Source organism: Corapipo altera, unplaced genomic scaffold, assembly GCF_003945725.1.
Source record: "Corapipo altera isolate COAL_440 unplaced genomic scaffold, ASM394572v1 49, whole genome shotgun sequence".
NCBI classification, from domain to species: Eukaryota; Metazoa; Chordata; class Aves; order Passeriformes; family Pipridae; genus Corapipo; species Corapipo altera.
This window is the reverse complement of record NW_020884879.1, coordinates 14,815,221-14,842,197: the sequence shown is the minus strand read 5'-3', so window position 1 is coordinate 14,842,197 and position 26,977 is coordinate 14,815,221. Positions and strand designations below refer to the sequence as shown.

General features: G+C 38.6%; 1 protein-coding gene across 1 annotated transcript in view; it reads left to right on the top strand.

Annotated features, from left to right (window-relative positions):
• The window catches only part of CPA6 (carboxypeptidase A6), a 78,614-nt gene extending 55,012 nt beyond the window's left edge, over nt 1-23,602 (top strand). Inside the window, exons 6-11 of the mRNA XM_027638915.1 lie at nt 532-636; nt 14,061-14,171; nt 14,421-14,511; nt 19,071-19,273; nt 22,004-22,088; nt 23,415-23,602. Coding sequence (XP_027494716.1) covers nt 532-636; nt 14,061-14,171; nt 14,421-14,511; nt 19,071-19,273; nt 22,004-22,088; nt 23,415-23,602 — 783 coding nt within the window. The remainder of the gene's footprint in view (nt 1-531; nt 637-14,060; nt 14,172-14,420; nt 14,512-19,070; nt 19,274-22,003; nt 22,089-23,414) is intronic.
• The last annotated feature ends 3,375 nt before the right edge of the window (nt 23,603-26,977 follow it).

The following is a 26,977-nucleotide window of genomic DNA, read 5'->3' as shown; positions in this document are numbered from 1 at the left end:
ATGCTGGAGAGGGACCCCAGAGGACTCTGGAGCCCTTCTCAGCCTGTGCCACATACACTTCCTTTTTAGCTGCTGACAAAATTTAAGGGCTGTGTGCTTCCAATTCACATGATTAGGACCACAAATTAAAGTGTGTCAGCAAGACACAAAAAAATTTTAGTTTCAATGTATTTTCTTTTCATCTCCTGTTGAAGAGTTCTGAAAATGTGATTCTTCATCAGGCTATTCCTGTAATGTCATTCTTCCTCACCCTACTCCATGTGATATTTAAGGATATCATTCCTCATAAAAGAGGAATTGAGAGATCTCACTTCTCCTTTCAGGTTTTTTTTTCCGTAGATCAGCCTCATTGTCTTGGCACACCTGCCAAACCTTATCTTGGCCATACCTTTGAAAAGAATAAATTTATGTTCCTTTATATGGGTAAATTCAAAATGGTTTAGTGTTTCTCATATTCTATTATTTTCTCATTATCGTGTTTCACTAATGCCATGAGATCTATTGATATTTTGTGAATATTCACACTTCAAGTTAGGTAAAAGATCACGGCCCTACAAGAAAGCTGTCTGGATAGACTGTGGGATTCATGCAAGAGAATGGATTGGCCCTGCCTTTTGCCAGTGGTTCGTGAAAGAAGTAAGTGTTTAAAGATTTGCAGCCATAAAGTTCCTTCAGTTCAATAAACTTTGCACTTTTCCTACGAAAGATCTAACATATTACTAACAAGAAAAAGAACTAGCTCTATTATACTTCTTTTTTTATTATTTGTAGAATACTTAAGTGCTTGATAAACAAAGCTGATAGCGACAGCCAGACACAGCTAGGCACAGGGCAAAAATATGTCAGACACATATTGGCAGGGATATGAAGCAGGATTTCATTCCAAGACCTAAAAATGTAAAGATTGTGATTCTGATTATAGGCCAGGTAAATCAGTGCCCATGTGCATTGCTTCAGATCAGTTCAGCAGTATCTTTGCTTTAAGGACTTAGTTTAAGAAAGACATTTCTCTTTTGTGTAATTCCGTAGGAATAGGAAGATAAAATCACAGAATCATTAAATAGAATCACAGAATTGTTTAGGTTTGAAAAAACCTATAAGATCATCAAGTCCAACTCTTAACACTGCAGAGTCCACCACTAAACCATCTTCCCAAGTGCCACAACTACACGTCTTTTAAATACCTCCAGGGGTGGCAAATTAACCACTTCCCTGGGCAACCTATTCCAATGTTTGACAACCCTTTCAGTGAAGAAACTTTTCCCAGTATCCAATCAAAACCTTCTCTGGCTGAACCGGAGGCCATTTCCTCTTGTCCTATCACTTGTTACTAGGGAGAAGAGGCCAACCCCTACCTCACTACAGCCTCCTTTCAGGTGGTTGTAGAGAGCAATAAGGCCTCCCCAAGCCTTCTTTTCTCCAAATTGAACAACCCCAGCTCACTCAGCCACCAGCTCTGTCACCCTTCTCTGGACACACTCCAGCCTCTCAATATCCTTCTTGTAGTGAGGGCCCCAGAACTGAACACAGGATTTGAGGTGCAGCCTCACTAGTGCCGAGTATAGGGGAACAATCACTGCCCTGATCCTGCTGGCTACACTATTGCTGATACAGGCCAGGATGCCATTTGCCTTCTTGGCCACCTGGGCACACTGCTGGCTCATGTTCAGTTGGGTGTTGACCATCTCCAGGTTCTCTTCTCAGCAGGCATCGTTCCAGCCACTCTTCCCCAAGCCTGCATGGGGTTGTTATGACCCAAGTGCTGGATCTGGCACTTGGCCTCGTTGAACAGTTAGCCTCAACCTATCAAGAATTCATCCACCATGTTTCCATGATGGCAACTATCATAGTTTTCCTGCTGTGCAATGGCTTCCAGATCGTCCTGTTTGTTGCCCATCCTGTGTGCATCATTGGTGTAGATGTGCTTCAGCTGGGCTATTGATCCTGCCACTTTTTGCAGGGAAAAAGCCCTAATTCCTACATAACCATTCTCAGGCACTTCTGTGCTTTTTAACACATCATTAACTCTTGCATGTTTGCTGCCACATGGATCTCCATCCACTACCACCACTGAGATGGCAGACCAAAGAAACTCGCTAGAACATGGTCCCTCAAACATGGGTGTGGTGCCCCTAGGCTTATCTCTATTGAACCTGGTTTTATCCCCTCTTCCCTTCAAATCTAGTTTAAAGGTCTTTCATAGAGATCTTTCATGAGACCTGCTAACTTCTGAGCAAAGATCCTTTTCTCCCCTTGATACAAGTGTATCCTGTATCACCGGAAGCCTACTGTTGTCTAAACCAACATATGATCAAAAAACCCAGAATTCTGCCAGTGACACCAGTCGCAGAGCCAGATTTTTATCTTCTGGTTCTTCTTCATAGATGGATTTCATCCAAAAATATGTATTTCATATTGTCTGAGTATCACACTATTCCAATGTTTCTTTGATCCTATCCTATTGGATTTATTCCCTTTGATGTCTAGGATTTAGCCTTCATATCCATCCATTTGCCATCTTCCAAATGAGTGGTGAAACCAAATGGAATTTGAACTTTGCTTTCCCAATTGTCGGGGGGGGAGGTTGTTGGGTTTTTTTTGTTTGTTTTTTTTTTTAATATCAGCACTTAATCTGTTCTCATTTGGGATTTGTTAGAGATGAATGATATATACAGGATTTTGCCATTTCCCTTTAGCCAACAAACTTTTGTTCAATATGGGATATTACCTGCACAATGGAGACTATCTTGCAATGTAATTCACAGAAGTCAAAGGTAGCTTAATAAAACCCCACAGGTGTGGTTTGAGTATTTTTGCATACCTTTTTTTTTTCTCCACAAAATAAGGGATGCAACATAATTTTTACAGGGTTCTTCCTATAAACACAGTTTTCTCACTTTTTTTGCCAGCCATATCACTGTGGAATTCTGCAACGTATTAATACCTCCTCTGATTTTGTGAGAGTAAAATTGTGCATCATCAATATGCTAATGTGTTAGCTGAGATGATCATCTAACCATATATGGCCTTCCCTCAGAAGTCAGAGCAGCCTACAGAGCAAGCACAGAAATAATGAGGCCCCAGCAGTTTGGATGAGCCCATCACCATGGCCGCTGATGCATGGATAGGCTAAACCAGATCCAGGAGCTGGTCTCCATAGTTTGGCATGCAATGATGGTGTGTCTTCTTATTAGGTCTTCTGTCAGTGTAAAGATAAACTAACTTACAACTATTTCTGAGCATCTTTTCTACCCAGGAGAACCGGCTGCAGTAAGTAAGGAAGATATTTGGGACAGACAGGCACTGATGGGAAAGGCTGTTGCCCAAGTACCTCTTCCTTATTAAGGTTTTCCCATAAAGCACTACAATGTAGCAGCAAGGTAAAAGTCACAAGGTTTCTCCCTGGAGTTTATTGCAGAATATAGGCTCTGACTGTATATATAAAAACCTTCTGGTTATTATCTGAGATCTTCAGAGAGTAGCTTACCAGTAAGGCTGCTTCACTAACTATGTAAAAGCACTTTCCTATAAAAAAAGTCTCTGCACAGTCCCTCAAGACTACAAGAATGTACCACCTTTGTCTCCCCATCCCTTCTTAGAGCAATATTTCATCCAGCATTAAAGCAAAAAGCATCAGGAAAAGAATATATTATGCTCATAGTCTCCATCATTACATTAAAAATTACTGGGAGAGATAAGATGTTTAGATCGCTTGGTTTAGGATATTGCTTTTCTCATTATATGAATTAGACATTTTTAATAAGAACTCTGGCAAAACTGAAGGTCTCTCTGTACTTCAAACTCTGCAATTCTCTTTTGCTGGCAAACTCCTCACTTGAACACCTCTGCAGCCCAGCAGCTTACTTTTCCATCCTCCCTGGCACTTACGGGCAGTTCTGAGAAAGGGCAGTCAGCTTGGAGACAGATTTTTCCTGGCATGTTTGTTGACTCCAAGGAATAGCACCACAAGCCTCTTGATTTAAGGCAAGGAAAAGGAAATGTTGGATATACATGATGTTGGCTTCTTTTCTAGCAGGAACAGCATATGTACATTCCTTTGCTACACAGACAGCCTGAAATGTTTTATTGAGCTTTCACTTCACCCTGTGATCTCTGTCATTTGGTTTTATTGAAGTATATCCATGTTCCTGTATACAACTAGGCTTTTCAAGTGATTTAGCTTAGAAAAAAAATCAAACCTATGCATGAATGTCACTTAACATTCAAGCTCAAGACTGGGTGCTACAAACTTGACCAGATACTCCTACTCAGCCTGGGAACCCTCAGTTTTCATACCTACACCTCTGGCAGCTTCTGAGTGTCAGTGGATTTGCTGCAAACAATGGGAGACACCACCTCCATAGCGTGGAAGTGTCATTGAGCAGCTACTAGTGTGGCTTGCCAGGGTATGGGCAGTGGCTCCCCACTTTCTACAAAGCATCTGGAGTTGTTTAGCTGAGAAGGACCCAGATCCCACCCATTTAGAAATGCAAAATAGACTAAAGCAGATCAGATTTGGGAAGTGAGGATGTAAGGCTGGAGCACGGGAAGGCAAGAGGCTGCCTGCCACACAGGCTTGTTCTGTATGTGGGCAAATACAATAGTCAGAGAAAAAGAACAGATGAACTAGAGAGAAGCGGAGAAAGATACAGAAGTTAAAGATTTGAAAGAGAATGCACAGGAAAGAGTTTTGCATTATGTGATAATACAATTCAAAGTAAAAAACCACCCTACTCACATTTTGAAACAAACAAAAAGAAAGCAAAGACCATGGTTTGGGGAGTTGTTTTCTGTGTGTTGGGTTGGGTTTTTTTCTTATAATCTACTCCAGAAAGAGCTCTAGCCTTGACTCTGTGATACACAGATCTGGTGTTAGTAACAACATCACTGTTTGTTTCTGTAGAAGACACCCCTGAATGTCTGTATTCTCTCAGCTAAAGATAATCAGATGTTCTATTAGGATTAGCAGTACTAGTGGCCTCTGACAAACCCTACCTCATGGTCATTGCATTTCAAGTCAATAAAGGGGAGAGCATGCACACACAGGTTTAGAGCTTTGGGTACCAGCCAATGAGCCACAGAGAAGTGTCTGCACCTGTATTGTAGTGAAATAGCACTCATGTTACAGTGCAATCCCATCCAGTTTCAAGCCTTACCCATCCGGAAAGGGATGGAAAAAGGGCTCTGACAGTGGAAATATTAAGAGACCAGTGGTGGAGTAGGGAAGCATGATGAAATGTAAAAGGAAACAGAACTGATTACATGTGGGCTGTTGTGAAGGGAGCCTGAAAAGATAAATGAAGACAAAACTTGTGTCCACAGCAAGATTTACCAAAAAAAAAAAAAAAAAAAAAAAGTTTGTTAGTCTAGAATTTTAAAAAAGCTAAATGGGATCTAATACATTAAAACATGTTAGTAACAAAAGATACTCCATTATGTGTAATTACTTCATAGAAAGCAGTAGACTTTAGAAACAAAATTCAGACATAGCATGTGTCTAAAATAACGCTCATAGAAACAAAGACACAAAACCTATAGTCTTTTTGCAAAAATACAATTACATTTGTACATATGCTAAGTAAGAACATTTAACTGCTATTCATTGTGTGTGCACTTAGGAGAGAAGAAGTAGAATTCAGATATCAAATTATCCAGACCTCAAATTTAGAATTTTACCATTTTTTAAAAAATCTGAAATATAGTTCACAGACTGCTATTCAAATTAACATCAAAACTAGATTCTGTTTCAGCTTTAGTGAAAGCAGATGAGGATTCCCATTACATCTGGTTTGACTTTCTTCCCTCTAATAAATGCTGCCATTTGATCCATTTCAATGATGTATAACCTTGAAATGTCTGTCATTCATACAACATTTTCAGAAAATAACATGAAGAGATGGGACTTTGAGTTGCATTATTCTTTGTTTCTGATGCAGGAATTTGTATTTCAAGATTAGGAAATCCAATAAATGTAATTAAAAACCTTCAAGAAGCAAGCACTGCTTTTTCTCCTTGACAAAATATTCTAAGAATCCCATAACAACTGTAAGGGAAATGTCCATTAAGATCAAGTGCATCTCCCTAAGAAGTGTCCTCATCAGGGCCTCAAATGAATGTGAAAATGCCTCACTCTTTGGAAATGCAGTAACCTCCACCATCACCTTCTTTTCCCATCCTCAATAGGGATCTCAATTATTTGAGTTCCCAAATTATTTAAGACAATGTGTTTGGACTTCGTCATGCAGCCATGGAGCAAATGTGTAACTGCAGACAAAGAAGTTAAAGGCTGAGGGCAAATCTCAATTTTTAATTTTTTTTTCATGCTGACATTGGTATTGGTTTCTTCCAAAACCAGACCAGAATCCTGTCTTTTCACTCCATAATAATGAGGCAAGAGAGACACACAGTAAATCCAAGAAACAAAATTGCAACATCTGCTCCCACTATTCTCAGATTGAGACTGATTTATGACTCACCTTGTGGGATGCATATGGGATGCATACTGCCAATTAACCAGCCATTAGGCTTGTGGACCAGGCCCCAGAGACCAGTCTTTACCAGGAATTTTGCAGCATTCAAGACCTCAGATTCTTCCTCAAGAATGTTTATGAAGTGCTTGCCTGTAGACAGAATAGCTAAAGTAACAGCACATACACAGAGCCAAAAAAGGACAGCAGTGTGATCAGACACAGGTCCAAGCAGGAGACTCAGACAGTGTTAAAAAGGGTTGGCTCTTTTTCTGTGCTTTGCAGGCCATATGATCAGAAGGCAATAAAACTATAAGTATTCCTACTTTAAGATCTGCTGAAAGCCCATGTAGCACTTATACTCATTCCACAAAATTCCACAGTCCATATTCTGATGGACAAAACATCTGCCATATGCTGCCTCAACAGTCAAGGCAACACTCAGTCATTCATTCCAGCGCTGAAGTCTAGGCTGCCAGGAAAACAGCTTCACATTCTGGATAATTTCTGGGTCTTGCTGAGCTCCATCAAAACTAGCAGCCCTTTAGGAGTCAGAAAATTTCTTTCCCCTTGCTATCCATAGCTCCTAGCTTGAAATACTGGCTAATTATTAAATTCAGATACCAGTTTTTTCACCCACTTACGAAACAGACTGATCTTGGGGGTGTGTAAGATAGTTATGCGAAGCAACACAATGATGTTTGTTAAAGATTATACACTTGACCTATCATTTGTCAACAGACTTAAGTCTTTTGAACAGGTACGGCTGAAATTCTATGTTCCCACAATCCGGGATTTCAGACTAAGATTGGTTCAAAGGATGCTCATTACCCCTATATTTAGTTGTTCTTTGAGACAATGTATTTCACCCCCTGTGATAGGCTTTCTATCTGGTTTTTGGTTTTTTTGAGTTCTCCAAGCAGACGTTTAGAGGAAGGAAAGGAAGGACCCAACTGCCTCTCCATATAAGCCATATATTTATGCCAGTCCTCTTCCTGGGAACAGGTATGCCACCGTTCCTAACACATCTTTGATTGCTGGCCCTCAGAAATCTGAAGAGCTTTTGAAATAATTTGAAATATTCCAAAGTGAATGAGAGGTGTGCAAGATCAAAACAAAGACTGTACTTGTAGCTTTTTCTTTTCACTCTTTAGTTCCTTCTTTCCAAGGTCCGTTCCCTTCAGCTAAGGTTCTTCAGATGATGTTGGCTTGACATGAAATTTTTGTTTCTCTTTAAATCATCACATCTTCTTACTCTATGAAATCTTCCTATATGGGTTTTCCTCCTGATCATCAATTTTTAGCTTACCGTTGCTTTAGGAAGGTCAGAAGCTTCCAAGGGCTGCGTCTTGACCCTGCAGCATCCTTCACAGGTGCGAATGGTGATGGCACTACAAAAACTGGTCTTTTTTTCACCTTGAAGGACCAGTCAGCTGGTGACAATCTCTCCACAAATGCTCTGCAGGTCTTTCAGTAAATGCAATACAATCATTGATGCTTAATTTTCATCATTTGCCAGATTCTAATCTCCCCAGCTGTCTTTTTTGCTGCCTAACCTCAGAAAAAAATTGACTTCTCTGAGTGCTCCCTATATATCCATTATCTGGAGGAAAAATCCATCTGTTTCATTCTGCAGTATCTATATTTGAAACACTCAGCCTTACTTGTCTTTAGCTAACTCATTCTTCTCTGTCAGGAGCTTCTGCCTGAAACACTATTTGTGTTTTCTCCATCAGAAAGATCACCACTTCCAGCCTCTTCAGTCAGCACTTCATTCATCAGCCTTTCACCAGCAAGAGGCACTGGTACCAATGCAAAATTTGTTTTAACTCGTGATATTTTTTCATCCTCCAAATGCTGTTCCAACATTTTAAGTTTACGTGTAGTAATCATACCTATGTGTAGTAGTTTCTGCTTCTACTTAACACATCCCCTCCATTCCACAGCTGTCTCAGTTCTGAATGTGTTCAGTTATTTTGGCAGCCATCCTATATACCACTTCACATGTCTACAACTCTCTAGCACATCCTTGCTACTGAAAACAGAGGTTACTAATGTGCACCACTTCTGAGGGGAAGGAAAATAAAGTAGCAGTGAACATTATCAACAACAGTTTCCCAGACTGGGCCCTCAATTGTGATGCTTTGGTTTAGGGTTTTTTTTGATGGATAAAATCTAAGCCAATGCCAGAAAGATAGAGTGCAGTACCATGCTGTCACCACAACGAGGCATGTGATGCATTGTTTTAAAGGCAGCTGTGGCAAACTGTTTTTATACTGTGCAGGGTTTTTTTCTCTTTTGATCCATGGTGGAACTTCCCAGGTTTTATTCAACAAGAAGACAGTTTAGAAAAGGTGCTTTCCTTTGCTGTGACATCTTCACGATGGCAAAAAAACCCAGTTAAAATTGTTCCCAGTTTTCCTTTTCCAGAAGGAAATAAGTACTGCATTATTTTTCTTGTGCACTTCCAACTACTCAGCTGCATCTTCCTGCCTACCCATAATTTTAAGAAGGTAAAAAGTACATTCATTTTGCTTGCAGCTATTAATTTTTAACAATGTGAGTACATCTTGAAAAAATAAAAGTAACGCTGCAGCTGTGTTGTGCCGGTAGTAAGAATTCTTCAATGACGCTTGCACAAATTCCCGTGTAAGTATTCATCACTAGGACATTCAGATTCTACCATATAAAGGCTTTTAAGATGTTGAGTATGTTCCTCTTCAAGTCATGAAAAGAATTTGCATTGTTGTTCCAACACATTACTTGCCCTAGGGAGGAAATTCTGCTCTATATTTTAGCAGTCCACTCCTGTACCATGGTGCTGAGTAACTAGGGCCTCAGTAAAACTGCTGATATGCAGAAACAATACGGAGCATGAGAAAGGACTGTGAAAAAATTCCATGCGTTGGACAATTTAGTGGTTCCAGAAATGGAATTACAAGCAATAATTTGTATCTTAATTATTTGGACAATATTCTCAGGCACATGGTGTTAATCTTGGGGACGGTCTTGTGCAGAGCTAAGGGCTGGACTCAATGGTCACTGTGGGTCCCTTCCAACTCAGCATATTCTGTGATTCTGTCATTCTATTTAGTTGTGTCTCAACAATTTAGTTAAACCTTGTATTCAAGTGAATCCTTTTGGGTTACCCTCAATATGTACTACCCTGGACCAACATAAGTAGGACGTAAAATTCAGTAATTACATTCTTCAGAGGCATATATCTTGGCAGGTCTCCACCAAGTCGGTGGGCATCAGTTTCATACAATTGCTAGTAGATCAGAGCACTCACAGTGCTTCACAACACTGGCCTTTCCTTTCTGTGCTAGGCAGTCCTTGACTTGTTTGGGACCTAAGAGATTTTTTAAGTTCTACTTCACAGAGTGGAACCAAGAAGTTATGTCTCCCATCTCTACTAAGATCTGTGTAGTTATGCAGCTTCTTCACCACAAGATCATGCCTTTGCTTGAGTGGTCCCAGCCTTGCACAGGTTTCCTGGAATGGCTGTTTTCTTCTCTAACATCACATCACAGTCCCTCCACCTCTTCTCTACTTCAGCATTTTCTCCATTTACATCCATTTACATTGGGATTCTGCAGATCCTTCTTGTCAGACTCTTTTTATGGACTCTCTCCTGATTATTGAAGAGCAGCTGCAGTACAGTCATCTCTCTCACTTTTTTCTTGGTTTCTCCTGCTCCCAAAGAGGAAGGAAGGAAGATACGTCAGATACAGTTCAATCTTCAGCCTTGAAAATTTGCCCCTTTGTTTTAAACCATTTGTTTTCAGATACTCAGTTGTATCTTAGCCCTAATAACAGGCTTACCACTCTGCTTGTGATTTGAATGCTAAAGCAGGATACTAGCAGTAAAAGGGAAAAAGGAGATAAAAAGGTGTACTGCTTCCAAGTACAAAGACAGAGCTAATTACTAGCTTGTCAAATTGATAAAGTGTCAATGAAGGCCTGAGTTGCAGATCATAGTGTCACCCTCCTAAAGTGTAAGATGTACAGATAATAGTAAAATATTGTATGTTACTGTCAAAAAGGATGTTTTGAGTGATATCTTACTAATGGCATGAAAGAGTTAATCCTGTTTTGTAAGAAGCGGTTTTGTGTGATTTCTGGTACAACAGTAAAGAGAGTCAATTCCGTGTGCTAAAATAGTAACTGTTTAATTCAATGATTGTTTAATTCAAAACCAGAAACAGCAAGAACTGATTGCTACCTTAAATTTAATAATAATTAATTTTGGGATAGCAAATTGTTATTAAGCTCAATTGCATTTTCAGAGTTTCTCTCAACCCTGTCTCCTTGCTTTGTCTTTCTCGGTCAATCCCCTTATTTTATAAAAAGCCTAGCTGCATCTTAAATCCATTTTACACCCTTGCCTTTTATTGCCTTGGCAGTTTATAATATAGCTCTTTTGTTTACTTCGTCCCCTAAATTAAATTTCCTATGGACCAGATCCTCAGCCAGCCTAAGCCGGTGTAGCTCTGTCAACAACCACCACTCAGCTGATCCAGATGAAAGAGCCCCCTCCTATTAATCACCGGTCGTTTCCCCCATCCCCCAGGCAGATTGCTTGCACGGTATTGGCAGGGTTCCTATATCATCTGTTCACTCACTAATAACACTATTCAGCATTTATTGGGCTGGTTTGGCTCTCTGCATGTTCAGCAGCAAAGCTGCTATTGATTGCATGATGGGGAAGCAGTATCAAGCCATATTCTGAGAGCTCTGTGCAAACTACAATGCAGTTAATTCACTAATGGTTTATATTTGCCTCGCTTGTGTCACGCAGGGAGAAAACGTTTCAACACTGCCAGAGGGGGATGGGGGAGGTAGTTCACATGATCGTTGTTGGGAGGATTTGGGAATCATGTCACAAAAGGCAAGTTATGGGCTTTACTCCAGCAAGGATACACCTTGGTAACTCTAAGGCACATTGCCAGAGATTATACAGTCCGCGTTGGCTGATTACATTCATAAATAAAATTGCCAGATAAAAGCAGTACGAAAGACAAAATGTTTTCAGCAGAAAGAATGAATATGATTACATTTGACACCCTCTACACTCTTGCTTTCCATGAAGAAGAAAGCTGCACTAGTTCCACTACATTTTTAATGAAATGCTACTTTAAAAGGGTAATCAAGTTATTAAGAAAACCCGTATATGCTTTAAAGAACAGCACTGAATGATTGACATGTTTGGCTTTAAATCAACTTTAAGGCTTCAAATTTCAGTATTATTACAGGAGACTATAATGCTTCCTAAAGTCTCTCCTGATATTTTGCCAATGACAGAAGGCATTAAAATAACACAGAGTAACTTTAAAAAAATGAAAGGGTGCTTGGCATTTTGCTGTCTATGTTTTGTTTAGGTTTCTAAATGGTGGTACTTTTATCTAGGAAGAAAAATATATTCTTCACAGGATTTAAAACCTATATTAAAAAGTCTTAATTCAAGTATTTTCATTATGTCATTTTTTGCAAATTTGGAAAGGTTCTGAAAAACTTACAAAGCTCATCCATGCAACTTTAAGCAGTGTATTACCTTAAATTAATTCATTATATGTAGTTATTTTAAGGAGATAATTTTAAAGTGTTTAATCTTACACCATTGCAGTTTAAAACACAGTATATAACATTACAGGGTAACAAAATGCATAATTACAGATGCAGCTGACAGTGAAAGAATGGCATACATAAGTACAGATACAAGCACATATGCCAATCTCATTATCAGGCAAATATCCAACATGGGGACAAAGCCTGAGCTTAATTTGCTAATACTGTCTAAAAAGAGAAAAGCATAAAAAAGTCAAGGAAATTGTATATGTAGCCTCATTTTCTCCCCAGCTAAATTACTTCTTCCTGAAATAAGTACAATAAAAATGTTCATTTTCCTTGACTTATATTCTGGAGCATGGCTTGGTTCTGTCTCCTCTGTAAGAACAGTTTTAGTGATTTCACATACATACTCACCTTACAGGCTCTTAATCCCATGCAGATTTACATGCAGGGCTAGACTCTTTACCTAGTTAGATGTGTTCTCTGCCTGTGGTAACCCCTCTTTTGTCATCTCATGCCACCCTGCAATGCTCTACACCATGATGTTCTAGCTGCTGCCTAAATCTCATTTTTCATTCTGTGCTGTGCCCCTTTGCCCCCTATTGCTCACCTTCCCCTCCTCTTGCCTGTCTGAAACAGTGTGGAGTAGCACGGAGTGACTTGGCTTTGCACAGGGATGATGCACTGCTTTGGATCTGCAAGTGAGGCTGAAGGACTTGCACGTGCAGAGCACTGCTGGGAGGGCAGAATGAGGCTGGGTGAAGAGAAAGCATCACACAACAGAGAGGTGGTTAATGAACCCCTTAGAAAAAGTATTTAGAAGTCTCACTAATCCCCTCAGTAAAGAAGAAAATGTCAGACCTCTCCCTGAGTAAATTCCAGATCCAGACACATCCAGTTGTATGGCTATTTCTTCACAGTGTTTCACTAAAAGCATCCCTCAGCTCCCATGGCAGCTTCAGTAATTCAAACAGCTGCATGGTTGGGAGCCCGTAAGTATTGAATTCCTGTACTTCACACTGTTCCCTGGCATTTGTCAATTGAAAAGCATTTAGCTTAGTTTATTTCAGAACAAACATTTCCCTTTGCCCCCCAAACACATGCTACTCTTTGGATCTGAAGGGCCAGAAATACTGCAGAGCAGAAGGCTGTAATCACAGCACCAGGAGGAGGGGAGCCAGGCTCAGGCATCCCTCTGAACCCAGTGTCAGTGTGAAACGCTTTCTGCCTGCCACGTGAAGCACTCGATTCCTCACCTTACAGAATCAACACTTAAACTTTGAAGGATGCAAATTTGGTGCCCAGCTATGACAAGAGACAGTATTTACTACAGCATGTGGAGTCCAAGCTTCCTGGAACCGGTAAAGGAGCATCTCTGGCACTAGCAAACAGAACTGCTGAGGAGCCTCTGATTTTTGCTGTGTTTTTCTAAGATGCAGAGAGGAAAATAAAAATACTTTCCCTCCCTAGCCTTCCTCTACCAACCTTTATACTTAAGATTCTTCAAAATAGAAGGATTTCTCAGTTAGAAAGGAGTAAACTCCCTGTATTAATAATTGTGCATGTATTATGAATACAACAAAAGCTTGTGTAATGAGAGCCTTAAATGCTTTAAGACCTTATCAAATTGTCACCTGGTGGAGACAACAGGACCCCATTGTCTTATGGGAACTAAATTCTTTTCCTCAAGTAAAAATCTATTCCACTGGCTTTCAGCTCCTATATCAAGAAATACTTTGTATGCATTTGCTTCTCTGTAATATGAGTTGTATCTTCTTGACTACTGAAAGTAGCTGAGAAGCAGCTACTTTTAAACACCTTTTTCATGTGTTCACATGCTGCCTGAATCACATTTGCAGGAAGACGTCAGCCTTTCAAGCAGAGCTCAAAGGATGTCTGTGGTGCCATGAGATCAGATCTCTATACTGCTGAAGGCCTCATGACTGTCTTAGCCTGTCACAATACTTAATTGGAAAATTATTTTTATTATGGAAACTGTTTTCTTTGGCTTTTCTGCTTTAGGCTCTTCAGACTTACCAGACTGATCCTGCTATGAGAAAGATGCTAACTCAGCTGTATTTCTATATCATGCCTGTATTTAATGTGGATGGATATCATTTTAGCTGGACAAATGTAAGTAATTTCAGTAGTATTTCTCAAAAAATTATTCAGACGGGAAAGATCGAATGGTTGTACATCATTCAAAGGTGACTTTCTGTATACTCTGGTCCATCACTTTTTGCCTTGCAAAATGGAAGTAAATTACCTCAGTCGAAGTAGAATATTGTATGTGTTTACTAGGGTTGATCTGTTACGTGTACAAATAGATATTTGCCAAAATATAGTACTATTGCTATTTAAATACTTTGTAACTTCTGACAGGATCGATTTTGGAGAAAAACGAGATCAAAGAACACAAGGTTTCACTGTCATGGTGTTGATGCTAATCGCAACTGGAAAGTGAAATGGTGTGGTAAGTACAGAGGTGCTTTGGTCTCCCAGTTCAGATTACTCTGTATTTAATTATCCAACAGAGGCAATTATCCAAGTAGGTTAGATCACATCTGTTGTGAAGTGTTCTCTTTTCCACAGTTAAAGTTGAAGATACTTTCTCATAAAGCCACAAGCCAAGGCTCAAATATTCCTTTTATGTTCTAAAAAAATAAAAGTCCTGAATTTTGGAGAAACAGACCTTATAATAAGTAAAAAGTTTTCATGGAAAATGTTGCAAAAGTAAAAAAATCACACATACAGTTATTTTGTATTTTGGCAATCATATAAATAATTTGAAGCCCAGTATTGAGACTGGTCCATCACTTTTTAGGATTCACCTTACTACAGCTTTAGGAAACATTTCAAACTTCATTTTATTGAATTCTTCATTTCTCTGAAATTATTTTAGCTTTGGAAATGTCGAACTTGCTTTGTCAGCCTCAGTGGTCTTAAGGCCTTAATTATTAGTGATTTAATACAGAAAGAAGGTGTTTCTAAATGTATGGAGATACAACTTGAATCTCCCAGCACTTTTGTAAATACTTCCATAAAAATTTGCCTCAGTTTTGCATAGAGGATGCAGCAGTAATGAAATAACTAGCAGAAGAGCTGAAATGGGTCCATCGAAGAAATAGTATTTGATTAAATCTTACAGAAGACAGTGCAACTCACACAGGTGTAAGCAGCCCTACAAGTTCTGGTGTAAGAAAGTAAGAACACTTTGTTATGAAATACAGCAATTTATACCTGCTGACCTGCTCTCCCATCTTGAGCAACTTCCTTCACTTCTCTGTGCAGCTCTTTTCTCCTCCAGCATTAATCCACCTTCCTTATTTATACTACAAGCTTGTAAAGACAAAAAATTGTGTTTGCGTAATGCTAGTGCAAGGGCCCTCCCTTCAGCCCATCCCTCTTCCTCTGGAAGTCTCTAGATGTTTCCACAATACTCTAATTACTTGCAGTAGGAGTGAGCACCGTGCGGTCTGGCTTGCAATGACTGGATTCTTCTAGTAGAGCTTTGAGAATTGTAAGGATAAAAGTGAGTGTGAATAACCTGCCCGGGAAGTTTACAAATGCAGTGAGTGTGAACAGAAGCATACTTTCAGTACAGTATGGACCTGTGAAATATGCTTCTGAATTTTTTCAACTCTACTTGCTGTAAGAAGAGGACTGACACAGAAGTAGTTACAGAAAGCCTACATTAGCTGAGTCCCAGGGCCGCTATCACAATCTTTAATGCAATGTTATGCTGCAAAAATAATGTAAAAATGAACCAATCCTGCATCACTGCTATCATCATTTATTCAAGTGCATAAGTCACAACTGCAGGTATTTTGGGAACATACATTTACTGTTCAGAAGATAGCCACTGGTGTAGTTGGAATGATCAGTTCTTTTATGAAGTCTTTGGACACATATTTTAGGTACCTATCAGTGCAACATTAACACTCAGTGCATTTTCTTTCTAGTCCTAATTAATCTTTTTTGGGTTCACATCTCTCAGCACCTCCCTTTTCCTGTTCCCTAGCCACTGCATTAGAGTGCATTTTTACTCAGTCCTAAAAATAACTGCTTAGTTTTCATTTAAAAACCTATTTTTTCTAGCCTGAGTGAAACTGTCGTAATACCCACATACCTTGTGTGTTGTAATCCCCTACTTGTTGCATTTCTCCCCTGCACTGAACATGAAAGACAGGTCCTCGCCCCGAGTTTAAAAAATAAAAATTCTTTCAAGGTTGCTCATCATGCATATGCTCTGCTTCCCTCTCTGGAACCCAAACTCTGTCTGATTCTCTATTTTGATGGAGAATAAAGAGCTCTTTCATGAACTGGGCTGACTGGTGCTCAGAAGGTCCTGGACACTAAATGAGTCAGAGAAGAATCTGGATCATATCACACTTTGAAGCTTGCATAATCATGGTGTGTTTAACATTTAAAACTGCATGTGCTTGTAAAAACCTTTTCATTCAGTTTGGTCGCACTTCAGTTTGCAGACAGGCTTAACTTCACTGTGGGGGTTCCAGGCAGGTGTGTTGTGGCAGAATCCAGCCCCAGCAAAGCCGCTGCAAGCAAGCAGCAGGGAGCTAGTCAGTACAGATATCACAGCATCCTGTCTGCTTTCCTCTTCCCTGCCAGTGTAGGACTTTGATGTAAACTTTGTGATATCACTTCTGTATTCTCTAGGGACCAAGAAAAAAGCCATATCACTGATTGTGCTAGATTTCACATTGCAGCACCTTGTACCCAAAATAGTGCACAGAAATTGCACACAGATCCATGTGAATACTGACAGCAAAGCCTCTGGGAATGCTCCTTGCAATACGAATATATGTGCAACAGCCAGCACAGTGGTTTAATGATAATGAAATAAATATCAACTTTAAAACAAATAATGAGGTACTTAGAACTAAATTGTTCATAGGGCAAATCCAGTTAAAGAGGTTGCGTCCAAATCCCTGTGAGAGCAGCAATGGGAGTTAAAATTTCCAGCACATCCCAATTTCCGGTGTACCACAGTGCTCACTGAAAACAGTACCCCACACTGGCAGAAGTGGCTGCAAGTAAGTTTGAGAATCATGCTCCAGCTCATCCATTGTCTGTCTTCTTTCTGTATCAAAGCATTGGTTTTATCAGTCTCAGCACACATTTCCTTTGTTTGCTTGATCTCATGATGAATGTTGAAGAATACCTACTCCCTGGTATGCTATCAGGTACAAAAATAAGACAGCATGGTGACATTTTACACAATTCCATTTGCTTCTCATGATTGTAACTCAGAAATTTCACTGGAGTTGCTACATACTGTATCAATTTTTTTCCTTCTTGAGTTACTTTGAAAGAACTTTCAGTATGAAAACTGAGTATATCCTTACATTATCCAAGGCCACCATTGAAACCCTCTCTTTTTACTACAGCCAGCTTCTCTTAAGGTAAAGCATTAACTACAGCTGGGATTTTAAATGGCTTACAGTAATGGGCTGGGAAGTTTAGAAAGTTTTTTTCTTCACTGAAAGTCACTAAACTGAGTCATATTTTTCCATTGGGTCGTTTTACCCTTAGCTTGTAGGATTCCACTGTTTATTAACAGTGATATTCATTTCCATAATTTGGTATACACTGTTACAGGAGATGAAGTATCCATAAAAAAAAAAGCAAAGGCTCTGGAGGGTGTGTTAAATAGCTCTCCTTTAGCTGTATTATCTGACAAGACATTGAGGCAGAGTGCTCTTGAGATTTGGATGACTTGGTGGCCATCTGTTTTGCATGGGAGATACCATCTGCCCTCTATATAACCCTTCCATATCCACTGCAATCCAAGCACTAATATCTTTTGAAATCCCCACCTGTGGCCACTGAATGGTAGCCTCAATTTTCATCTTAAAATGAAACAGCAGCATGAAATTCTTCCACTTTTTAATTTTGGCATTATGTTGATTGTATAACCCTGGTTTAGTTGATATCTTTATGCCTTCTCACACACTGCTCTTTTCTTATTAATTGAAGATGGCAGTACTTACTGTACAAAGGAAAGCTAATAAAACATTGCTTTTGTAAGTCTCTAATGGCACCAGGGAAGTTCTCAAACAAATTATTATTATTCTGCAGGTCAGTGTAAAACATGGTATTTTGAAATCACAGCAGATAGGAGAGGACAGGATTTGCGTAAATATTGTTCTTTCAGGCCCAAGCCCTAAGCTGTAAATGAGATGATGGCTTAGATACAGAATTGCTAAATGATAAAGGAGCCACCACCACGTCCCCTTTTCTAAGTTTCATCTTTCTGTACCTCATGGGATATTACAAGTAGGCTACTCTTGTGCAGCTTGCTGCCACCTGAGCAGGCTGATGTAGTGAAAGATATCCTCAAAACTGAACTCCTGCCCCAGACTTGAAGGAAATTCAGGCCCTGTACAAACTGAGATGATTTCTATTTTAACTAACAGTGATCATCCCATGTGGCTTGTCATTTTTTTCCCCACAAGGTTTGCAAGGGTGAAAATAGTCTAATCAGGAACTATTCTCATGTTTTAAACCAGTCTCTAAGGTAACACCTGTTGAGGTTTTGTACCTACCATTGTAACCACCACTGTAGTAACCAGTACATTAAAATGCTCTTAAAGTCTAGATTTGTCTTGGCAGTGATTAATAAAGAGGTATAGCTCTCTGATTTCAAACAGACCAACTGAGACCTATCAATAGTTTTAATAAGGAAATGCTGTCATAAAAAGTGCTACTGATACAGAAAGCAAGGGAAGAAAGGACAGTGAAGTCAAGCTCTCCTTTTTCTGTTGGGTTTGAAATATATCCTCTTGGGAGAACTGCCCGTAGTTGGCCAATTGGAAACTCGTTGTGTCTACTAGATGAACAAGCAGATTGCTGTACTGAGGTCCCACTGACTCAAGCTCATCAGTCACAAGAAAGCAATGTGTTTATTGCTTTTCATGCTTTTTCACGGGGGCCAAAAAAGGTTGAACCAGAAGCTGACCCTTGGAAATTCTCTGTGATCGTGCACCATCAACTTTCTCTTTCAATCTCTAGATGAAGGTGCTTCATTTCACCCATGTGATGACACATACTGTGGTCCCTTTCCTGAGTCTGAGCCTGAAGTAAAGGCTGTCGCTCATTTCCTCCGCAAACATCGGAAACAAATAAAAGCCTACTTGTCCTTCCATGCATATGCACAGATGCTGCTGTACCCTTACTCTTACAAATATGAAACTATTCCAAACTTCAGCTGTGTGGTAAGTACATTAAAACTTGGGAGAATATGCTCCCTTATATAATATTTGTTGTATGTTTTGTTTTGAGAGGAGACTTGTTTCTTCAATACTTTGCATATATTTAACACTGAGAAGTATTTATTCTGGATTTGCCTGCAATCGCATTTCTGGTTATATAACCTTGACTCACCATGAGTCCATGGTAATTTGATTAAAATGGTATAGTGCTTTCCATCCATCAGTCCCTTCAAATTACTTTATAGGATAAATCCCTAGGTTTTAATTATAATTATTATCATTTTATTTAATTAACTGTAATGGGAATTATGTAGTCAAGTCCTTGGGCACGTAGCTGAAATTCTGTCTCTTCATGCTCAGAACTTAAACACTAGGATCATACAGTAGATCATCTTCAATGTTATGAACAAAAAAAAATTGAAATTGTTTGCATTTATCAGTTCAAGGAGAAATCTTTCGATTTCACCAAAAGTAAAGCTTCAATTGCATTATGTATCATTCTGCTTAGACACAGTGCTTTTAACTGTTTAAGACAAGCAGTTAATTAACATCAGAGGCTTCTGTATATGAGAAGAATAAAGCAATAAGAATACATTTTCTGATGTAAGTGTATTGATTTAGATACATACATTTCATGTATTTCATGCTCATCCAAACGCAGAACTATTCCCTCTGCTTGCAGTCTGAGGTCTGTTTTAGCCATCCTCCTGTTCATAAAACCCTCCTTATGGCTTATTCTCTTAGGGAAATCTGGCTAAGCTTTGCTTTCTGTTTGCTCCTGCTCACAGACCCATACTGCATCAACCAGTTGCAATCCTCTTTCTGTCACCCTCAGTCCCCAGTAAAATTACATTTTCCATATATCTTTCATTTTTACCTTGAAAGCTGTAAGTTGCAATGACTTTTAACTTGCTAGTTTAAGTTAGTTTTCTCCAAAGGAGCTTAACTGCACCTTAGATTTATCCTATGCAGAATAAATGATGCTGGCAGTCCTTGGAGCTTCACTGAAGTTTCAGTCGTCTGTTCTCTCAGGAGGCTGAGCAGCCAGCACTCCACAAGCTAAACTCTCTTTGTAGGTTTATTTCTGTCGAGACACTTAATTTCAGCAGCTACTAAATATTCTTCTGTCTGACATCATTCCTGTGGAACAGAGCAAGTTAGAAGTTAACTAAGCAGCCAAAGGAGCTAAAAATATGAGACTTGTGGGGACTGACCACCCAGCCCTGTATTGACTGTGAATAAAGTCATGAATCTTCTTTTTATTCTACCTTCTCCACCCTCTTTTGGGGAGTAACACTGAGAAAGGAGTTCCCCAAGTGAATTGATGACTATTACTTACCAAAAAAACATAGACTGGCAATTTAAAACAACAGAATCTAATTCCTTTGAAGACAGCAGATGCAAGAATATTTTTTTCTGAACAGACAAGAGAGAAGGTGATAAAGACATGGTGTTAGGAAGAATCAGCATCTCCTCTGCAAGTATATAATTATTGGGTATCTTATGAAGATATCCGGAGCAATGTAAGGCAATAGGCGACACTATAGACAGGAAATTGTAAGGAGAAGGAATGTCTAAAAGAGAACACACACCAGTGTATGTGCAGTATAGTTTTTGTTGCTCAAGGGATATTTCCATTCTGAGACAAGAAGTAACTAGCCCGTAGCACACACACACTCTATCTTTCCATCCATAGCTTTTAGACTAAAGGATCCCAGTTTTTGATATTTAATAGGTGTTCCTAAGCTTTGTGAGCCCTTACATCAGTCTCCTCATTGGAGGGTGTGAAGGACAAACCTAAAGGAACGAAGAGAGACACTTGTTTTAAACAACAGCCAAATGGAAGCCAAATCCCAATTTTAAATATTTTGCCAGTATTTGGAAGTTATATTTCTTTTTATTGAAGTGGGTCAAAAAGAACAAGGAGGTTGGAAAAAGAAACTGCAGTAATTTCCTGTAATTTATAAAGCTCGTTATGGGGATCACAGTGAAAATTAATGGAATATTGTTGCTTATTTATTTGTTTGTTTTAATATTTGCCTACAACCAAACTCTCCATCACCTGGTAGCTCCTAAATGAATAGTTTTTAATACTTGAAGTCTCTAAAATGGTGACTTAGGGTGAAGTTTCAGATTCTCCATTTCTCTTGGCAATTACAGTGAGTTAGAAAGCAATGGATCTCTGTTTCCTGAAGCTGATAGAACAAAGGTTGTTTGCCTACATGGACTGTGTACAGTGGAGAACTGTAGGACCCCACATGCATAGCAGATAAATAACATTTGGTGCTAGCAGGGGGACACAATTAATTCTGAGCAGTAGAAAGGATGTTTCTGTCTGGGCCGGATCATTTTAGTGAGCTGTCAGTTACCGTTTCGATTAAAGTGTTCAATTATTCAGAGCTGCTTTGAAACTGGAGAGCTGTGTACTGATCACAACATGCATATTCTGCTCTAATTTAGGCACAACTCTCTTATTAACATTCTCCTGAAATCTGTTCTTTTAAAATACTTAAAATAAAAGTAATCTTTCAGATTGAAAAAAAACAGCAGAAACATATATCTATCTCAGGACTTTTAAATTTCACCTGCTTTTCATCCCTTTTCTTCCTGTATAGTCATTTGCCTTAGTGTTTGCAGTGAACTTACATGGCGTGACTGAGTTTGTGTATGTCTTTTTAAAAATCTGGTAATTTTATGTGGCATTTATGTATTTGTTTTTCTCCTCCTCCCCAGGAATCAGCAGCCTATAATGCTGTTAACGCTCTTCAGTCAGCCTATGGTATAAGATACAGATATGGTCCTGCTTCTAGCACTTTGTGTAAGTTTTCCTCTGGCAGATTTTGTGACTTTGACCTTCCTATGGTAAGAAGGAGAATACCCTTATTATAACAAAGAAAGCAAACACTGTTTAAAGTGAACTTTGACATAGTTTTGGGTTGTGAGGAAGGCGGAAGATGAAGCTTTGCAGCTGATTCAGTCAGTTGATTGCAGTAAGATTAACTCAACTGATGCAATAAAAGAGATTAAACTGCAATGCATATGAGAGGCAAAAGCCAGTAAATATTGATAACATATAAAACCATATTTTTGAAAAAAGAAAGATAAATTAAGATCTTAGAAAGCATATCATTATCTGCAAATGCACTACTAAGTTGTAACAGCATTTGTCAGTCAAGCTCTCTGTTGACAGGTAAGAGAAAAAGAAGTTCAACAGGTTTCAACAAGACACTTTTTTTTCTTTACTGAAACTATGAGGCCTGCATGCTGTGGATAATGATAACAGATACTGAAAAAGTGAAAAGCTTAAGATTTTTCACAAGCAACTTCCTGCATCTCCTCTGCTGTTGCTGTGTTTTGGCTACAGCTCCACTTATTGTGGGCCTCCATCTCACAGCATGATCATCTTGTTGTGCTCATTACAGTGCAGTCAGTCCTATGTCAAAGGAAAAGCAGTGTGAATGAATGCCAGAATTGCACAGACTACAGCAGGCCACGTGAGAGATGGATCTTTATATAAATATGTGTCTTGGGTAAACAACTTAGGGAGACAATGAAAGCATAAGCAGCACACTTCCTTGGGAAGGTTTGTTAATATTAGACACCACCTATACAAATGCTCTCATGCTGTGAGGAAATAGTGAGAATATAAGACAAATGAAAATAATTTTAAAAGCACTTTAAAAAGGAGAAGTTAGATTACTTTATCAACTGTTCCTCTTCTCCCTGAAAAGGAATTGCCTAAAAAACCCAGGTTAAACCTAGGAGCACACAGAACTCCAGTTCAGCTGGGAGATCATTGTGGAAGGAAAGCTTTAGACTGCACACAGATGAGGACAGGAACAGTCTGAGGCTTTATTCTATATGTTCTCTTTTATTAAAATTTTGCTTTACACAAAACAGTCAGTTATAATATTTTTCCTATGAAAATCAAGGGTCTAATCCACACCATGCTGAGCACCTTTCACCAGGTGCTGGGTGCCCATGCCCTTTTCGAAAGGGTGTTCAGGATCAGAGCAAGCAACAGTTTGAGTTGCAAGTATATTCACTGAGTCCCAGAGACAAAATGCCACATGAACCTTCTGGTGCTTTCAACATGACCTGAATTTAACATTTTTTAAAATTTTCTCTGAATTTCCTCTTTCAGATGTGAGTTCTGGCAGCTCTATGGACTGGGCCTACAAAAATGGCATCCCCTACGCATTTGCATTTGAGCTGCGTGACACTGGCCATTTTGGATTTTTACTTCCTGAGACGTTGATCAAACCAACCTGCACAGAGACCATGCTTGCAGTTAAAAATATAACTCTTCACTTGCTGAGGAAATGTCACTGAGAGAGAGCTTGAAGTGAACATTTTATTCACAGTGCTGATGCCTTTCAGTGCATTCAGTTGCCATTCTAAGCTTGGCCACTTTAAAAATCATGAAGCTAGTGGGAAACATGGTATTGTTTCTACCAGATTTACTTGGTGGGAAATGGAAAGAATCATTTAATATCTGCTCTACAGAAGTCCATAAAGTTGACATACTAACTTAGCTACCAGCATGGTGTAAATAGTTTCTTCTTTTTGCAATAAAGCTTTAATTTTGCAGCTTCAGTGGGGCAAGTCTTGGTCCACATACAGATGCCTGAAATAAAGTTCCACTTCCAGGTAGGCCCTAGCCTTACTCTTTTCCCTAATAGGAAGACATCTCCTAGTGGGATCTCTCAAATCAAGGGGTAAAGTTTACATTCATGTAAATGTACTCTGTGATCCAACACAGGCCTGTTTCCACAGCAGTAAATGCCATATAGTGGTAGCTGCAAGTGGCAATATGGCTCTCTTCTGCATTTATATGTACATACATACATGTATGCACTTTTGTGATTTTTTTTCATATTATGCAATAATTTGAACCAGGGTTTTCTTTAACTGTTCAGAGAAACCTATTTTCAAATGTATGTATTGGGGTGGACTCAAAATCAATATATCGTCTTTGAATATGTAACTTTCCTAGCAATGTGTAAGAATTATAATGAAATATTATTGAGATATACAATACTCTGCTTTATGGAGAGACAAAGCAACTTGCCATGACTTGGAACTTGGAAGCTGGCAGTCAGCTGGTGCATATAGGTTCTACTGTAGTCAATGATTGCAGCAATTTCCACCAGCCAAGGATTTAGCCTTAAACTGTAATTAACTGATGATAACTGATGTTTTATTTATCAGTATTCTTGCAGTAAGTTCTGCAGCTCTATGGCTATGTGACTTTTCCTCTTGGAAGTTTTTTTTTTTTTTTTTGCATGTTTTAAAGGAATTAATAAATTCTTAATAGATTTTTAAGTGAGCCAGAGATGAAGGCAGAAGCCTTACAGCTCATATACAGTGAATAAGCACCATGTTTGAAAGAACAATAATGAAAACACAGAGAAAATAACAACATGTTGAGGGGGTTTTGGTACTTTTAAAATACTATTTTTTAAATCTTATTATATCTGGGAAAGCATATATTTTACTTTATTAATTTTGAGTTTAATCTTACAACACTACATGTTAAATAAAACATGTTTGTTAACAAAATCATCAGAGACTTTTGAAGTATTCTTCATATTTCATTTAAGTGTTAAAGCTATAGTTCAAGGATGTAACAATTTTACCTATCTGTGAAACATTCCTGACACTAAAGTTATGGTATTTTAAAAAACCTACATCCTCTCTAAATAAATACTTGAACTTAGCAAATGGGCAATCTTTATAAGTCTAGGGAGCACTGTATTTAAGTAAGCATACCATTGCTTTTGCATACTCTTTTGCATATTGCAAAAGGCAATCAGTGAGCAACAATGACAGAATTTCATTCTACTTGTCTAACATTTTGTTAATAAATGTATTTATTTTAAACAGGATTTCTCAATGCTCGTTCAGGTTTTTTTAGTTCTTTCTGGTTTGAGTAATTCAAGTTTCTATTCTGGTTTATTAAAAATCTAGGGGACAGTAGCTCTCAAAATATCTATCCATTAGTAATTTCCAATTGCTTATGACCATAATCATTTAATATTTTGAAGACAGCAATAACTGTCTTTTACTATGCACAGATTCTTGACCAATGGCCTTGATAGGGGTGTAAATTAATTATTAGCACCAACTCTTATGAGTTATTCTGGATTTAAGTGACAAGACTGAACTGCTACAACGACATAAGAGACTGAAATGAAGGACAGAATGTATGATGAATGTCTAATCAGCATGAGGAAAATTTACCTTTGAATTGCTACAGTACAACCATGGAGAAACCAGATTCTGATGTGTTGGTTTTATTCCTGCTTGTAGTTCAATAGTTCATCATATGAAACATTTCAGTTTCATCTTTATACCATTACAACTCCAGTGGTAATGAAAAGTAATTGAAATCTTGGAGCAAGAAAGGGAAACAAAAAACCAAGCAACCAAACACATCTTTTAGTTACCAAAAGAACCAAACACTAGATCTCGTTTACCTTCTTGGAGAGGAACTTGGAGAGAACTGTAAGTATACTTAGATTTATGTATAAAGCTTTGACATTTAGAAGTACTTAATATCAAAATCAGTCCATGAACAAAGCTACATGCTAGTATCTGGATGGACTCCATCTGAATACTACGTATGATGTGCAAATGAAAAATCTGACCTGATTTTTGAAAACCTGTGCAGGGTTATTTAATGCCCCGCAGCTGAATACATGTGTAAACAGTCTCTTAGCCCTTTAATTACAGGGTCATTAAAGCTGATGGAAAGGCAGTCACTAAGAAAGAACAAACCCTATTTCCTGAATTAAAAATCTGTAAGACAATTTATCAGCAAAATTGATTCTAAATGGAGTAGTTTACCCTAAGGAAAAAAATAACGGAAATCAGCTATTTGGATATGAAATCGCAGCCTCTGTGACTTCTCTGAACAGCTCTTTTTTATCTCCATAATTGCTTAGTTCTCTTCCCTTTGTACTTCTCTTCAGCAGTCTTTATTGACTATAGGACAACAGAACTGATAGCTGGTTTTGAGAAAAGTGATTTTATGATCATGCACACAATTTATCATTCAACACAGTAAAAAGTACATGAATAGCGAAACGCTGTTTATTAACCCAGCAGTCAAAATCACATACATATTGATTATGTGAAATCCAGAAGTTACACTTCCATTGATTATTGATAAAATAGTTACAACTGCTTCTGTAAGTTGGAAGAAGTGCTCAGACAAGCTTTTGTGAAGATCCATTCTTTTTTTTTGGGGGGGTAGCTTCTATTTTTTATAAACAAACTTCTAAGATTAATTAATGGGAAGGAAACAGGTCCATGCCTCTTTGAGTCACTCTTCTCAAAACTAATTATCACAAATTACATTAAATCATCATTCATAAATTAAAAAAAAGTTGGCTTTTATAGGTCAAAAAAGGTATTGAGTTTTGTTGCAAACCTTGAAGAAAGAGCACAGCTGATGGCTGAAGCTCCTTGTGTGTTTTTTAGAAGTTGCTTCAAAAAGGTCAACGTTATTTGGTCACTCATAATATATGAAGCATATGGAAAATGACAATTCCTTTTTGAATTTTCTGAAATTTGAATTGAAAGAGTCTAAATGACCTTGAATGCCAACATCCATTTACATCCAGAGTCAGTCCACTAGTTTCTAACAAACAGCAGTGTGCAGATTGCGCTGCCTACTTCAGGACTGCACAAAATAACCCTTGA